Below are 15,077 nucleotides of genomic sequence, written 5' to 3'. Positions count from 1 at the left end.
ATCAACTAATGCCTTCTAAAAAAATTAAAACTACAATTATACAATTATTAATGAAACTTTACAATTATAATAAATATTTTAGTTACATATAAATCAAAAACTAAACATTATGTAACTAAATAATTGTTTTTATATATTATGTTGTCTGACTCATTGACATGCCATAAAGACTAAATAAATAAAATAAACACACTGCATGTCATTGCTATTGTCATTTAAATTTCCCATATTTGTATGAGAATTTCAAGTGCACAATGAGTGTGTTTATCTCAAATAATCTCTTTTATCGGCATGCATGACTGCTGCTCACGCTTCTGTGCAGGTCCGTGTGTTATCTCTATGGATTGGTCCTGTCCTGAGCTTTCATTACCGCAGGCGTTTTATGATGGTTTATAAACATGCATGTGCTCTAATGCGTGGCTGTCAATCGCTTGTGTGCTGTGGCTGTTTGAAGTGATGACATCATCCACGCACTGTCATTTTTACAGCCACCTTTTAACTTCCTGTCCTGACGTGTCATTTACTCTAAAAGAACTGCTTTTTTCTTATTGACCTCTTCCTGAATTTACTTGTGTGTGTTAAAGTCCTAAAATGGGCATGAATGTCTGTGTTTGGTTACGTGGATGATTCTGGACTAATCATGATTGTATAATGTGAATGATTTGCTTTTCTTGATTGACCACTGTCTTATCAAATGCTTACTGGTATTATTTTTTAACTGATTTTTGAAGATGAGATGTTTGTGTTAATATTTTTTATGAATGTACTGAGCGGTGTGCTATATAAAAAAAAAAAACAAAAACAGAGATTTTTACGAAAAACGATAATTGATAGGCAATGGAAGTTTATTTATATAGCACATTTCATACACAATAGTTATTCAAAGTGCTTTACATAAACAAGAATAAAACAAACAAGCAAATAAAAACTATTCAAATAATAAAAAATGATTGAAAACAGATTAAAATGTGTTAAAACAGGTTTTAAAAGAATGAAAAAAGAAAAGAAAGACATAATAGTGCGATCTGTTGGACGCAGCACAGTGCTCGTTGAGTAAAGGCACAGCTAAACGGATATGTTTTAAGTCTTGATTTGAATGTGCCAAAAGTTGGAGCACATCTGATCATTTCTGGAAGCTGATTCCAGCAGCGGGGAGCGCAGTACAGAAGCTAAAGTGGATTCACCCTGCTTTAAATGAACCCTTGATCTGTTTGGTTCGTATTCAGTGAGCATATCTGTAATGTATTGAGATCCTAAGCATAAGTTGCTAATCAATAATATTGATGATGGTCCCTCTGCTGCTTTAGATAATAAATGAATGATAAATAAATGACAATAAGTAAATGATCAATAACTAGATTACTAACTAAACACTCAAACTGCCAGTAGGTTTTGAAAAGTTTGTCTGAATGAGGGATTCATTGAATAATGCATTCAAATAATTCTTTCTAAAAGACTGGTTCATTTAAATACCAGCGTATTTTAGACATGTAGATTCAGTTATTTCAGAAACAAAAGTTTTTTAGAAGCAGACTTTGATTAGAAAGTAAGTTTTTATGAATGAATCTGGTTATTAATTCATTTTGATGGTTCAAAACACATTGATTCAGAAACCAAACGCTCCATAACTTTTATTATATTTTATTCTAGCTGCTTTTTAATACTCTGTTTAATACGTTACTCAGGGATTGTTTTGCCCTCTCACAATGCTTTTCTTTTTCTTTTTTTTTCTTTTTTAGCAATGCTCAATGTCAATGTTCACATCGTTAAAAAATAACAATTATAATATTGAGTCACAAGACACAATTCAAGGTATTAATAAATCATTAACTAACACTACTACACTGTTAACAATCTGTAGAATCACCAATAACTTACTGGCAGCAGTTTAGCAGTAACTTACTGTAAATCAATTACAGCAAAATACTGTATTTACATTTACAGCATCATTTACGTATGTATGTTCAGTATTGTATATCGTTACTATGAAATATACAGTAATTTTCATATGCAACTTTTTACAATACAGTAACATACTGCGTAACTGTCAGTTACAGTTCATATTGCAGTAAAATACTGTGTAGTTTACAAAAATTATTAACAGTGTAGCTTGATAAACTACTAATTAGCTATTCATAAGTAGTTAGTAACTTCTAAGTTGGGTTTAGGTTTTGGGTAGGAGTAGTGATACAGAATAAGATCATACTTTTATATTTAATAATGAACAGTTCATATCTTAATAATAGGCTGGTAATAAGCCAGCAGTTAATAGCATGAATTGTGACTTAAACTAAAGTGTTACCTACTGTAATATTGCCATAGACAATAAATATTGCACACCTCCAAATTTATGATGCAAATCATTTTATTATTCTATTTAATATAAATATATAAGTCTTTCTGATGTACCTGACAGCAATTTTTCAAACCTTTTCGTTTATAACTTTCACAAAAAGCACTTTACATAAGGAAGGATTATGCACAGCAGGAAATCAATGTTCATTTTTTTTGTCTCTATTTTTGGTGCCCTTTTATAAATGGTGAATGGCTTTTTTTTTTTTCCTCCTCCCTAATAACCTCTTTTCTTCAGCTCACCTCACGACCAGCCTGCCACACACCTTAATCTTTCCCATAATGCCCTGGTGGAGGTATAAGATTAGCTTATTTTGATTTTGAAAAAGAGCTCAATTTCTTGTATCGTCTCCCTCTTCTTACAGAGGACCATAACACTTGGCGCGGGCGACAGGCAGGTCATCCAGACGCCCATCAACGACTCCCTGCCCGTCAGTGGCTGCAGTGTGGCTCAGCTTTTCAGACAGCTCGGTAAGCCAATCACCAGCCGGCTTACATGCTAAACAGCAAAATCAACCTCATTAAAACAGCAACAGTTGGTGTCAAGTGTCAGATGTGGACGCTGTAATCTCCACCTTGTGTTGTTAAATAAATAACAGAGGAAGTGTGGCTGGTATTTTTAGCCTCTCTCTCTCTCTCTCTCGCTGCAGGAATCGTGAATGTTCTCTGTCTGTTTTGTGCTGCTTTGACTGAGCACAAGATCCTGTTCCTCTCCAGCAGTTACCAGCGGCTGACGGATGCCTGCAGGGCTCTGCTGGCCATCATGTTCCCACTCAAGTACAGGTAAAGGGGGGTCATATGTTGAGGAATCTTGATTGAATTTATTTTATTAGGATTAACCCCTTGAGACATCTCATTTCACAATCTATCGCTATCACAAAATAATGGCACAAGGAATCAAACTAAAACACATATTACTAAAACATCCACCAAACAACAACAAACAAAACACTTAAGACACTATACTGTCTTATATAAAAAAAGTAGTTGTTTTTTTTACACATATATACAAAACTAATAAGTGTATTATTAATATAATGATAGTAATTATTGTTTGGATTATTATTCGTATCATTTAAAACTGCACAAATTTAGAAATGTTGCAGCTCAAAATCGTCAGTATATAATAAAGGAATATAATAAAAGCATAAATACAGATATAAAACATAAAGTTTATACTAAATATTGTATTTAAAAATTTGTTTAGTTGCCCATATTGTCACGATTACCAGCAATTTAACCCTTATAGAACCCTCATGGATCCTGTCTTCATATGAACTACAAGTCCTGTCATGCACCGCACACACACACCTGTTCCAAGTCTCTTTTGATTGGACTCTCACAGCTAGAGCTGCTCATGTACTGATTACACTCTCATATATACGGCTCACTTTGAGATACTCATTGCTGAGTCTTGTTAGGTTAACACCCTGTAACATTACAAAGCATTCCCTGGTATAATTTCTACGTGTTCTGACCCTTGCTTTGATTTATCGTTTACTCTTTCTGCCGTCTGTACCGACTATCTGTCTGTTTCCTGACGAAGCCTCCGGATTTCCTTGTTTGTACCCGTTTGTGCCTGTTTTTTTTAATAATTGTCTGTCTGAAGCGATACTTAATAAAACCTGCATAAGGATTCTCACTCCATTGTCACTCGACTCCCTTGTGGTTACTCGAATATCTGTTTGAAATGGTCTTAACTTTAAGTTCTGGTTTTCGTAACATAAAAATTGCATAATTTACATTAGTGTTACATAGCAGCAATGTAGCATATCAGTTTTTATTATTTGTATTAATGATTAAAAAAACGGTTCATTCCGCTGTGGCGACCTCTGATAGATAAGGGACTAAGCTGAAGGAAAATGAATGAATAATGAAAGCGATCTAATTTTGTTTAATAGAAATACAAGATGCGCATATAATATGTAATAAATCTTCATAATATACGGACTGAATACTGAAAGCATTTAAAATAATAAAAAAGAAAGCATTGCAAAAAATAAAGTAATAAAGTGAAAAATAGACCAGTTCAAATTGGGACAGGACTTAAAACAGCCCCCTTATATATTTCATCTGTTTAAATGCTTTTTTTCAGTGTTCATCTATGTGTTGTTCTCATTTCTCCCAGTCTTGTCATCATTGTCTTTATTTCTCCTTTTCTCCAGTTTTACATACGTTCCCATTTTACCGGGGAAGCTGCTGGAGGTGCTCAGCAGTCCGACACCCTTCATCATCGGAGTCAACTCACATTTCCGCTCAGAGACTCAGGAGCTGGTAAGAGCATTTTCTCTCACTTTATCCTCTCTTCATCTTCAATACTGCAACACACAACAGAACACTTACACTTTTTAGATAAGGTTTAATCACGTCTAACATACAGTGGTGTGCAGGATAAGAAAAGCATGTGTAATGATACACGATCATTTCTAAATCTGATTTGGTTTATCTCAGTTGAAATGTTTTGCTCATAGTTTATTTTATCCTACTTGGTTGCATTTTTTTAAAATTTAGATTTAGCATTAGATCTAGCTTATCATTTAGCTGATCAAATGTGTATTCCAAAGAACAACAAATTTTACTTTCGCTTCTTGATCTTACGTTTATAGATTTCATTCAATAGGAAATTCCTGACCTGTTTTCTGAGCTTATCTTGAACAAATATCAGCTGCTGTAACTACAGGATTTCACTCCAACAATTACACCTGTTTGACTGTGATTTTTTTTTGGATGGCTTATTTACAGGGGCCTGTTGGACATAACTGAACATGTTTACATTTGGTCACCTGTATTTGCAGTTTGCAGAGATGAAGCGATACATGATACCTGTGAATGAAACTTGATCCAAAGGATCATTGTTTAGACCTGAACGCTTTTACAGATGGGAATGTAAAACAGGCAATTGCAAAGGACTTTGGGTCTTTTTATGTGAGAAATGTGTCTGGTCCCATGTATGTTTCCACTAATTAATAATAATAATAATAATAATAATAATAATAATAATAATAATAATAATAATAAATAATAATAACAAATAAAGAAAAGTTAAGTTACGAAATAAATAAGTGAATGAATGAATAAAATGAACAATCTTATTAGTTTACAATTTTCTTTTTCTTTTATTATTTTACAAGACTTTTGTTTTGCAATTGGAAATACATATTTCATAAATCAAAAAAGGAGAACATTTTGATTTAACAACATAAAATTTAAACTTGTAGTTCCGATTTTTTTCAGGGGTCTTAAAGTCTTAAATTTCAAAAACTAAATTTAAGGCCTTAAAAAGTCTTAAATTCATCGAAATATTATCTTGTAGGTCTTAAATCCTTTTAAACAGGTCTTAATTTTCCAATCAGGCCAACACTCATCCAGTCACCAACAATACATCTCAATAAAACCTTTAACAAAAGTCACATTTATTAACTTATTAATTTATTAGTCTATGTATGCAACCAGAGTTTACTTGTTTTGAAAAATTATTTAATATACGTGGCTAAAACTAAGATTTGTTTTTTGGAGGGGACCATTAGAAATCTTTTCTACTGGCCAAGCATTTTTTTCCCTAAAAAATCCTTGGTGTTTAACCCCATATAGGTTTGAAATTTTATTCATAATAGTCTTGAAAAGGTCTTAACCTGCAGGAAACTGAAACCTGCAGAAACCCCGAGTTTACATCTTATGTCATTTGTTCAGACTTTTTTTCCTCACAGATTTGAGAATATGTTGCAGGATTTTAAAATGTAAACTCAGGATTGTGTAAAATCAGATTTGGAGGATGCAAATTCAAAATTACAAGATGTTAATTTAGAATTGCACAATATAATCTCAGTACTGTGAGGTTTGATCTCTGAGTTTTGAGATGTAAACTTGTAATTGGAGTTTTTTTTTTGGTAAAAATTCAGAGAATTGTGAGAAAAACAATCAAATATTTACTTATTGTTTATTTATTTATTTGTTTCTTTAGATTCTGTGGTGAAACTGGAACTTTTATTCTCACGTGAATCATTTGTCAAGGTCAATGTTTAAAGATGAGACTAAAATGTAGTTTAAAAGATCAAAACTAACCAATATTATTATTATTATTTTTTTATAATCCACTGTTCATTTATTAAATGAGTGGATCAGAGCTCACACATTCAGTCACATCACTGGCACAGCAGACCTTTCAAATGTCTATTTGATTAACACCGGGTTGAACTTGGGTTATTGAAAATAGTTGTTTATTTTGAAACATGAGTATCTGATGTTGTTTTGTGCATATATAATGATGTAGCTTAATGCGGGTTCATTCTTACCTGTGATTTATTTATTTATTTTTAATACACACAGCTCGACGTAATCATTGCAGACCTGGACGGAGGCACAGTGACCATTCCAGAGTGTGTCCACATATCCGTGCTCCCTGAGCCACTTCTCCACCACACACAGACCGCCATCTCCATGGTAAACCAACCTGTTTTACCTATTACCTGGATATGTGCCAGTATTGAGTTGTAAGTAATAATAGCTGCCGTTGATGAAGAAGTCACAGTTGACGGGTTTAGTCTTTAAAGATAATGTAACAAACCACATCACAGATTAAGGAAATGTTGCGGGTTTAATGCACTGGGGCTATAAAAAGTCATATTTACCTTCGTAAGGAGGTTTTGTGCCAGCAGTAATTAAAAGAAGGATTCTCGGTAGACATTACTCAATAACAAACACTTCCTTGAAATTACGCTCAATGTTTAGAGAGTAAAATTATAGGGCTGATAGTGATTGAACAGGCAGGTTTATAGTGGCACTTTCAATTTTACAGTAATGTAATATATTATAATCATCTTTAACCCTTTATAAGGCATTTATTGTAATACTCATTGGGAAAAACCCTCAAGCATGGAGTGTCAAGATGTTTTGAAAACATTTGTCTTGAAAAAGTAAATTATATAAAGTTACATATATGGTTCTTCTCCCAATAAAGGGGTAAAATACATACGTTTGTCTCTAATTTCTAAATCGAAAGTAAAAAAATTACCCTTTAGATCTCAAGTGCATGCAATTTTACACATTGTCCTAGCTAGACATACTGTAACAAGATAAGCAATACATTTCTTCTATGTTTGTGTAAGCTAAATGTAATCTCTAATAAAATATAATATGTTAAATGTCATTTCTATTTAAGGACATTAATAGAAAACACATGCTGAAGATATTTTGATATTGTCCATTTAAATGAGCAGTTTTATTAGCTACTTTTAATGAAATGTTTTCCTGTCAACACGCTTTTTTTAACAGGCTCTGTCAAATCCTACTTAACAAATCCAGTCAGATTATCACATCTTATTCCAGTTTAGTGTTACCAGTTTAAAAACTTCCTTTAAACTTCACAATGCAATGCATGAGTCAGTTTCATACCTGCATCTTTTTTTTTTTGAAAGGAAGTTTTTTTTCCTTCTTTTCAGGAAAGTGACAAAGAAAAGGGATTTCCGTCCTGTGTACACACCTAAAAGTGTCCAGTTGTCAGTCTGTGTTTGTTTAGATGAAATCAAAATTGGCACAGAAAGGTCCTTGTGTGTGGCATTCGCATTTTAGCCCTCTGGAAACAAGCCCAGAATCGCTCTCTCTCTCTCTGTGTGTGTGTATATGTACTTGTATGTGTGTGTGTTTCTGTGGCGCCAAAGCAGTCAAACCATCGCTGCTGAAGTGGCAGAGGTTGAATCTGCATGTTTGAGCGAGCAGGGCTCACATAACCGCGTCTCCTCTGGGACAGAGATGATAATCGCGCTGGGAAAAGAGATCGCCATGCCTCAGTAATGAACCCACTCCATCCATTTAATTGCCTGGAAATCGTGGGGTTTTCTTCTGGGTTTTTTTCTCATTGCTGATCCCTTCAGCTGTATTTTTTTAATCCAGAGGTTGAAGATGCTTCTGATAGTTGTGTAGGTGACTGTCGTCTTTGGTTAATCTTTTCAATTAGCTAAGTGAGTTTTGTTATTAGCTTCAGCTGCAGACTTGAAGCTTTCTGTAATTACAGATGGACCGTGTGCCACATTTGGGGACAGTTCAGTGGGAGATTTTGCACACATTTTAAAATATACATGATAGAGTTAATTAGTGACTTATATTATGGACTTAAGAAAATAAATCTTATTATAATCAATGTCAATGAAGTTATCATATATGGTTCTTCTCCCGATAAAGGGTTAAAATACATATATGTTTACATCCAATTTCTAAATCAGTAGTAAAAGAATTTACCCATTAAATCTCAAATGTATATATATTACACTTATATTTAGATAAATAAACCCTTATTATGTGTATACATTTTCACATGGATGTGTGTATTTATATGTACTGTATATAATAAATATACTCCGTACACATAAAATTATGTAAGCGCAGACTCTTTTGTATGTGATTCACTAATTAACAATTAGTTAAACACTTAATAACACTAGACGTAATATAAAACATAGAATTACTATGCAAATTAAATATAAAACATTGCTTTCTAAAGTAGGACAGTCAAAGGATTAAGATAACTGCATTGCTTGGCATAACAGAGGGCAGTGGGTGCACATTGTATTTGTAAATTATTGTTTTGATGGAATTGTATTTATATTAGGAGGTTTTTAAGATTAGATTTTTAATATGTTTGTCACATGTTGTCTTGTGGGTGTCTACTGTATGTACAACAAAACCTTTTATAAACAAATCTCTCCCAAGGGAGACCTTACATTTTACTTTGACCTTGCCCTTTAGCTGAAATGTACTAAAACTAAAATAAAAATAAATAAATTTGACAAACCAATAAAAATAAATTATTAAAATGTAAACTAAATGCATATATATTAATAAGATATAAACTGTAGATTTATTTAAATAAATTTAATATGCATAATACTAATTTGCACCTCATTTTTAGGTATTAGATGTTTTGAAATACAGCAAATTGCAGTCAAAAGTGACATACCACTGAAACCAAACAACTGAAAAAATAACAATGCTCTTGTGACTTTGCAAAAACTTAAATGAACAAGGAAGATTTGTGATTCATTGTTTTGTCGTCAAAGGCACAATGAACATTGTTTTAAACTTTTGCGGTTCACATATTGATTTATGGCCTGGTGCTTAAAATGGTGACATTATTTTTACGGGTGTCAAAATTCAATGCATTCAACATAGAATTAAATAATCAGCTACTATAATGTTATACTATTGTATGTTATTGTACTCTTAGGTGTTGCAATTATAGTGTTATAATGATAGTGTAAAAGATGCATTGGATGTTTACGAAGTATGACTACCACATCTAGTTGTTTTTGGTTAAACTGTTAAACATCTTTTTTCTTAATTTAGACTGTAGTAGAATAGAAAAAAAATGTCTTATTTTTGCATTAAATTTGAATAAGTAATTGTTAAACTATGAAGTATATAATAATAAATGATTGAAAATCTAGAATTAAAAATAAAGCAATAATAAAATTGACAGCACGTTTAATAAAACAAACTATATATTAAATAAAAGAGCAAAATCTATTGCATACAATGTATAAATATTAGTTTTTTTAATGTAAGAATAATATTGATATACATACTAAAATTAAAGTAATTAAAGTAAAATTATTTTAAAAAGCTGCTAAAAATTCAATTATATAATAAATAAAAATACAATTATATTATACATCTTAAAATATATGCTTTGTGTGATAAAGGTTCTGGATCCAGAGCTGGAAGTGGCTGATCACGCTTTTCCTCCACCTTCCATTCAACCATCCGCACTTAAGATTCAGGTACTGTTCCTTTGTGAATCTATAAATATAATTTTCCTCCTTCCTTGTATAACAATCAGCATCTTACATAACACCTAAGATGCAAATTTTTATAGCTGAATCTCTTCGGGTTGTTGTGACATTGCAGGAAATGCTTTGTTTTAATGAAAGTTGAATTGTTTTATGTGATCGGCAGGATAAAGAGATCCGTGCTGTCTTCCTCTGGCTGTTCTCGCAGCTCTTTCAGGGCTATCGGTGGTGTTTGCATATCATTCGCATACACCCTGAACCCGTCATTCGCTTTCATAAGGTAATAAATATAGTAGATCCCTTGATATCTACAGTGGTGGACAAAATAATTGACAGATCTGAAAATAATTGACAGATCTGAAAATATTGGCCTTTTTATATATCCAAAACATGATTTAATGTCAGAATAAAACATGCAGATGTATGCTCTGAGCAAATTTCGGAGGAAGTATATGTTGTGTGAGAGATGTGTTATTTTTTTATCCACCTTTAAGTAAAATATTTGGTAAATGTTATAATTAATTTAAATGGTAAAACAGATCATTAAAGCTTGTTGTTTTCCCTTCAGGCTGCTTTTTTGGGGCAGCGAGCACTATCTGAGGATGACTTCTTGATGAAGGTGCTGGATGGCATGGCCTTCGCTGGGTTCGTGTCTGAACGCGGTCCTCCGTATCGAGCCACTGACCTGTTTGACGATGTAAGTCATGGTTCGGTCTCAGATTTCTCAATCTTAAGGTCTTAAGATTCTCTCTGACATCTTCATTTGCTTTCAGCTTATAGCCAATCAGGTGGAGCGCATTCGACAGGAGACAGGAGATCCTCATAAAGTCATGAAGCACATTAAGGAGCTGGCGGAGCAGCTTTTCAAAAACGTATGATTCTTATAGTTCTGTTTTTTCACAACCTTTTATTTTTAAACTAACTATGTATACACATATTTTTTTTATTTTACCAATATTTTTGTCATTTACCTCACTCTAAAGGGGAGAAATATGTCTGTATTTTCAAAATTTATCATTTGAATAGATTAACAGTGCATTAAATTTTTTAGCAGGTTTTAAAATGCTAATTTTTAAATAAAAATTGTTGTTTTAAATAAATTATGATTTCCATATTAACATTACAATGTTGTGATGCCTAAATCAGGTTTCAACACTTTCAATTATAATTAATATAATAAATAGATTAAAGAAATTTGTAATTTGGTGTACTTTTTTCCCGAATATACCAATTTTAATATTCTTATTATTTTAAAGATATAATCAGGGTTCCCACGCTTTTTGAAAGTATTTGAATTTCAGACATATGAATTCAAGGCCTGGAAAATACTTAAAAACATACATAGGTTCTTGAAAGTGCTTGAATGTATAGTTTGTGGTGCTATTTCAACAATTGTACTGTTTTGCTTTCAAAACTGAATGGAAAAAACTGAGAAATTCTTAATTTAAAAACTTGAATTTAAATCTTATACTATAACTATGACAAATAATTCACATTTGAACAATATTTCACAAACTGCATTTGAATATTACCAGTGTTGAACTGAAAATTAATGATGCTTTAAAAAGTTCTTGAATCTGCTGTTCATGAAAGAGTGGGAACCCTGTAAAATACAAGACACATGGAAATTAGCTATTGACTTCATTTTTAATAATACTTTTGTAATTATTGGTATCCTCTAAACACAATCTTTTCTCTTTTCCTCTTAGGAGAACCCGTACCCTGCGGTGACCATGCACAGAGTCCAGAGGACAGCTGAATGCGCACATCCTCGGCTGCCGCAGACCTCCTTCCCCCAGCTGGACGAGGTGGCCGTGCAGCTCTTTATAGACCACGCCACGGCTAAACTCAAAACTGCCCCACCGGTGGTCAAAGCTGAACTCAAGAGCATGGTACCAACTGGACCACCGCTGGGTGAGACAAACTTCACCTACACATTCAGATCAATTAGTTAAATAAGCACGTATGTCAGTATCATAACTATTATAACAAACTGTGCAATGAATGTATTTCAGTATTTATTCATTCCTTTTAGTGTATTTAAGCTGGTTTATATTTTATATGGAACTATATTTTTATATATTTATGAAATTACAAAAGCTTATTTATTATATTAGGGTTTTATAGTGTTTTCTCATGTGTTTTTTAATGATCTTGCTGGGTGTCGATGTAACAATTTGGTTCTGCATTACATCTACTGTGATGTTTTGAATGGCAAAATAAAGGAAACTGAACTGAAACTAAAGTAAAAGATTTGTTATTTTTTCAATCTCTGTTTTTTTATTCAATCTTCTAGTTGACTTTGTGGACCGTAATGGGAATGTTCTGGCAAACAGCGCCAGGAGGTTAGAAGTGGTCCGGAACTGCATCACATACATTTTTGACAATAAGATGCTGGAAGCCAAGAAGGTAAGAAGCCTCTTATTTTGTTATTCAAGCATTTCTGTTTTTATTATAAGTGATAATATCACGGTTGTTTTGGTGAGGAAAAGCTGACATAAATATGCCTGTCTTTGCAAATAAAAAAAAAAATCCTGAGAGTCCAAAAGCATTCGGTGTGCAATGAAGCATATTAAATAGCATTTAGAAGAATGAGCTTGTAATTAGAGTTAGCAAAAAATATTCCTTTGTTTTGCTTATGTGATTTGATGTAGTTAAGGAATATCACACAAGCAAGAGTGCGGTTTTCTCAATGTTGAGTGAGTGTGATTGCAAATGTGACATTGATTTTATGCAACCGTGCAAAAAACTAGACATTTATTTTGAGTGAGTTATACTTTAGACACATTATTTTCAGGTTTTTCATTTTGTCAATGCCAATAGTTCTCAAGCCAAAGAGAATCTGTGTGATAATTTGACTCAATAATTGATCGATCTGTTCGTAGAGAGATCAATTCTAAATGAATAAATATAAACCAATAGTTGAAATTTATGATTCAGTGAGTTAATTGGTCATTATTTAATGTATACAAATCTTCTTCTTCAGTTTTTTTTATAATTTTATTTATTTATTTTATTTTTTTAAGAAATTATTATTTTTGTTTTACTGGTTTCATTTAATTAGTTTTTATGTTTTACATTTGATAATTTATTTCTTGCAGTTGTTTTAACATTTTGTTTCATTTTTGCTTAAATTTCTTTATTATTTTTTAGAACCAATGATTCAGTGAATCACTCAAGACAGAAACATTAGTAGTTTAGTGTCATAATCATTGATCCAGCACAAAAACAAAACATCATAACAGCAAAAACATGTCTATTTCCATTATTGACGTTTTTTTTCCAACAATATTAACAAATATTTTTTAATGATCTCACACTACACTGTATATTGTATGTTTTGGTGTGTATATAATACGCTTATGTATGTATGTGTGTGTGCAGTTGATGCCGGCAGTATTACGGGCTCTGAAAGGTCGAGCAGCTCGTGTTTGTTTGACGCAGGAGCTCAATCTTCACGTGCTGCAGAATCGAGCCGTTCTGGATGACCAGCAGTTCGACTACATCGTCCGCATGATGAACTGCACCCTACAGGTAAAAACACAGCCGCCAAATCACATCAATACAGTGTCCAAAATAACAAACTGAGATAAATCCTCTGGTCAAAAGTGAGATGCATGCACAGTGGTGTGAAAAAGTGTTAGCCCCCTTACTGAGTAGTTTTTTTGCATGTTTGTCACACTTTAATGTTTCAAATCATCAAACTAATTTAAATATTAGTCAAAAATATCACAAATTATCACATTGTGTTGTTTTTAAATGAGGGTTTTTATTATTAAAGGAAAACGACATTCAAAACTGAATAGCCCTGTGTAAAAAAGGTGTTCATCACAACTGTGGTCAATTTCTGTAGCCACACCCAGGCCTAATTACTGCCACACCTGTTTACAATCAAGAAATCACCTAAATCAATGTTGAAATATACTGTTATTACCATTGCTGATAACCATGTTCACTAAAAACACAAAGTTTAAGTCAAAAAAGACTTAAAACATTGCATTACATAAAGCGAAGTAGACCAAAAGATCCTCAAAAACTAGACGCCATGCAGAGATTCAAAGAACTTCATAAACTAATGAGATTTAACATAACTAATACCTTCCAGTCTGGAAGTGGTTATATAAATACATTTTATATTTGCCATACAATAGCCAATAAAGCTACAATGGCAATAAATGTGAATACTACTTCTAATGACTATCTGAGTGTTAAGGAATGGCTTTATGGGTCTTTGTATTGTTTTGTTGCTATAAGGAAGTGTAAAATAAGATGTTTTGGTTTAGTTTATGACTATTGATCACCTGTTATCATTGTTTACCTTCATAAATGGTGCTGTTCAGATGTTTTATTTGTGTTTTTCTCTTCAGGATTGTTCTCATATGGACGAACATGGCATCGCTGCTGCTCTGCTGCCGCTGGTCACGGCCTTCTGTCGGGTGAGTGTGTTTTTGAATCCGTTGTTGGCTGGTGTTTGATAGCAGGAGTGTCTGAGTTCACTGCATCTGTGTGTTTTTGTGTGTGTTGTAGAAACTGGGAGGAGGAATCACTCAGTTTGCCTACAGCTGCGTTCAGGAGCACATGGTGTGGACCAATATGCAGTTCTGGGAGGCCATGTTTTACAGTGATGTCCAGAAACACATCCGGACGCTCTACCTGGAGAATGGCGAGGAGGGAGACGCATCCAGCCCTGTAAATAAGAGTTTTCTGCATTGTTTTGTTTTATAAGTATTTAACAAATTTAAATAATACATTCATTAATTTTCTTTTTAATTTAGTCCCTTTATTAATTTGTGGTCGGAACAGAGAAATGAACTGCCAACTTATCCAGCATAGGTTTTACGCAGCGGATACCCTTCCAGCTGCAACCCATCACTGGGAAACATCCATACACACTCATTCGCACACATGCCATACGGTACATACAATTTAGCTTACCCAACTCAC

At 33.0% G+C, this 15,077-nt stretch overlaps 1 protein-coding gene across 5 annotated transcripts in view; it reads left to right on the top strand.

The window, feature by feature from the left end:
* Positions 1-15,077, top strand: part of sbf1 (SET binding factor 1) — a 73,843-nt gene that overhangs the window by 35,610 nt on the left and 23,156 nt on the right. For all 5 annotated transcript variants that reach the window (XM_056455926.1, XM_056455923.1, XM_056455922.1 and 2 more), the window contains 13 exons: positions 2,718-2,823; positions 3,003-3,135; positions 4,518-4,626; positions 6,679-6,792; positions 10,047-10,124; positions 10,300-10,413; positions 10,702-10,830; positions 10,907-11,005; positions 11,843-12,047; positions 12,430-12,542; positions 13,518-13,667; positions 14,501-14,569; positions 14,661-14,822. In XM_056455926.1, coding sequence (XP_056311901.1) covers positions 2,718-2,823; positions 3,003-3,135; positions 4,518-4,626; positions 6,679-6,792; positions 10,047-10,124; positions 10,300-10,413; positions 10,702-10,830; positions 10,907-11,005; positions 11,843-12,047; positions 12,430-12,542; positions 13,518-13,667; positions 14,501-14,569; positions 14,661-14,822 — 1,581 coding nt within the window. The remainder of the gene's footprint in view (positions 1-2,717; positions 2,824-3,002; positions 3,136-4,517; positions 4,627-6,678; positions 6,793-10,046; positions 10,125-10,299; positions 10,414-10,701; positions 10,831-10,906; positions 11,006-11,842; positions 12,048-12,429; positions 12,543-13,517; positions 13,668-14,500; positions 14,570-14,660; positions 14,823-15,077) is intronic.

The sequence above is a fragment of the Danio aesculapii genome, chromosome 4 (genome assembly GCF_903798145.1).
Source record: "Danio aesculapii chromosome 4, fDanAes4.1, whole genome shotgun sequence".
Lineage (NCBI taxonomy): Eukaryota > Metazoa > Chordata > Actinopteri > Cypriniformes > Danionidae > Danio > Danio aesculapii.
Note: the sequence above shows the minus strand (reverse complement) of the source record. Positions and strands in the feature narration are given on the sequence as shown.